At 76.7% G+C, this 806-nt stretch overlaps 1 protein-coding gene across 1 annotated transcript in view; it reads right to left on the bottom strand.

The window, feature by feature from the left end:
• Positions 1-800, bottom strand: part of Tmem158 (transmembrane protein 158) — a 1,496-nt gene extending 696 nt beyond the window's left edge. Inside the window, 1 exon segment of the mRNA XM_008849510.3 lies at positions 1-800. Coding sequence (XP_008847732.2) covers positions 1-783 — 783 coding nt within the window. The 5' untranslated portion in view covers positions 784-800.
• Between the last annotated feature and the right edge of the window lie 6 nt (positions 801-806).

Below are 806 nucleotides of genomic sequence, written 5' to 3' on the forward strand. Positions count from 1 at the left end.
CGTGGTCCCCGCGGGCACCGCGGCGGGGGCGGCGGCGGGGGCGCCGGCGGTGGTCCGGCGCTGCTCCATGCCGTTGGGCAGGAAGCCGGCGATGATGGGCACTGGCCAGATGAGGGCGGCCACGCTCCACACCACGATGACCAGGGTCATGAAGCAGGCCACCAGCGTGGACTCGATGGGCTTGCGGTTCAGCCGCCAGCCCGGCTCGCCCTGCAGCTCCTCCAGGCTGAAGTCCAGGCAGCAGAAGTGGCGGGGCTCGCCCTGCAGCCAAAGCGGCCCCGGCTCGGCCGCGGGGTAGGCGGGCAGCGCGGTGGGCGCCCCGGCCGGGCCCCGGAGGCGGCCGCGCACCCAGCCGCAGCCCACGCACAGGCGCAGGTCCTGCTGCGCGCCGCCCGCCGCCAGCCCCAGGTGCTCGATGAGGAGCGGCGGCCCGACGCGGTGGAAGGCGGCGGCGAAGAAGGCGCGGCCGTGTGCGTTGGTGGAGAAGAGAAGCAGGTCGCACTGCAAGCCCCGCGGGCGGCCCCAGCGCACGAGCAGCGAGCTTAGCATCTGGCGCTGCACGCTGATGTTGCAGGGAGCAGCCGGAGCATCCTCGGGGCCCGCGCGCTCCGGAGGCCCGGGGGCCGCCGAGGCCAGCAGACGCGGGGCAGTCGGCTCGGCGGAGGAGGCGTTGGCCGAAGCGTTGGGGGACATACCGGGGAGGCCAGGCGCGCCCGTGGCCCCGCCGTACGCCGGCGGCAGCGGACAGGCGGCGGCCAGTAGCGCGGCCAGCAGCGGCAGCATGGCCTGCGGCGGGCGCCTACGCG

This window comes from Nannospalax galili, unplaced genomic scaffold (assembly GCF_000622305.1).
Source record: "Nannospalax galili isolate Female #2095 unplaced genomic scaffold, S.galili_v1.0 scaffold443, whole genome shotgun sequence".
In the NCBI taxonomy this organism is placed as follows: domain Eukaryota; kingdom Metazoa; phylum Chordata; class Mammalia; order Rodentia; family Spalacidae; genus Nannospalax; species Nannospalax galili.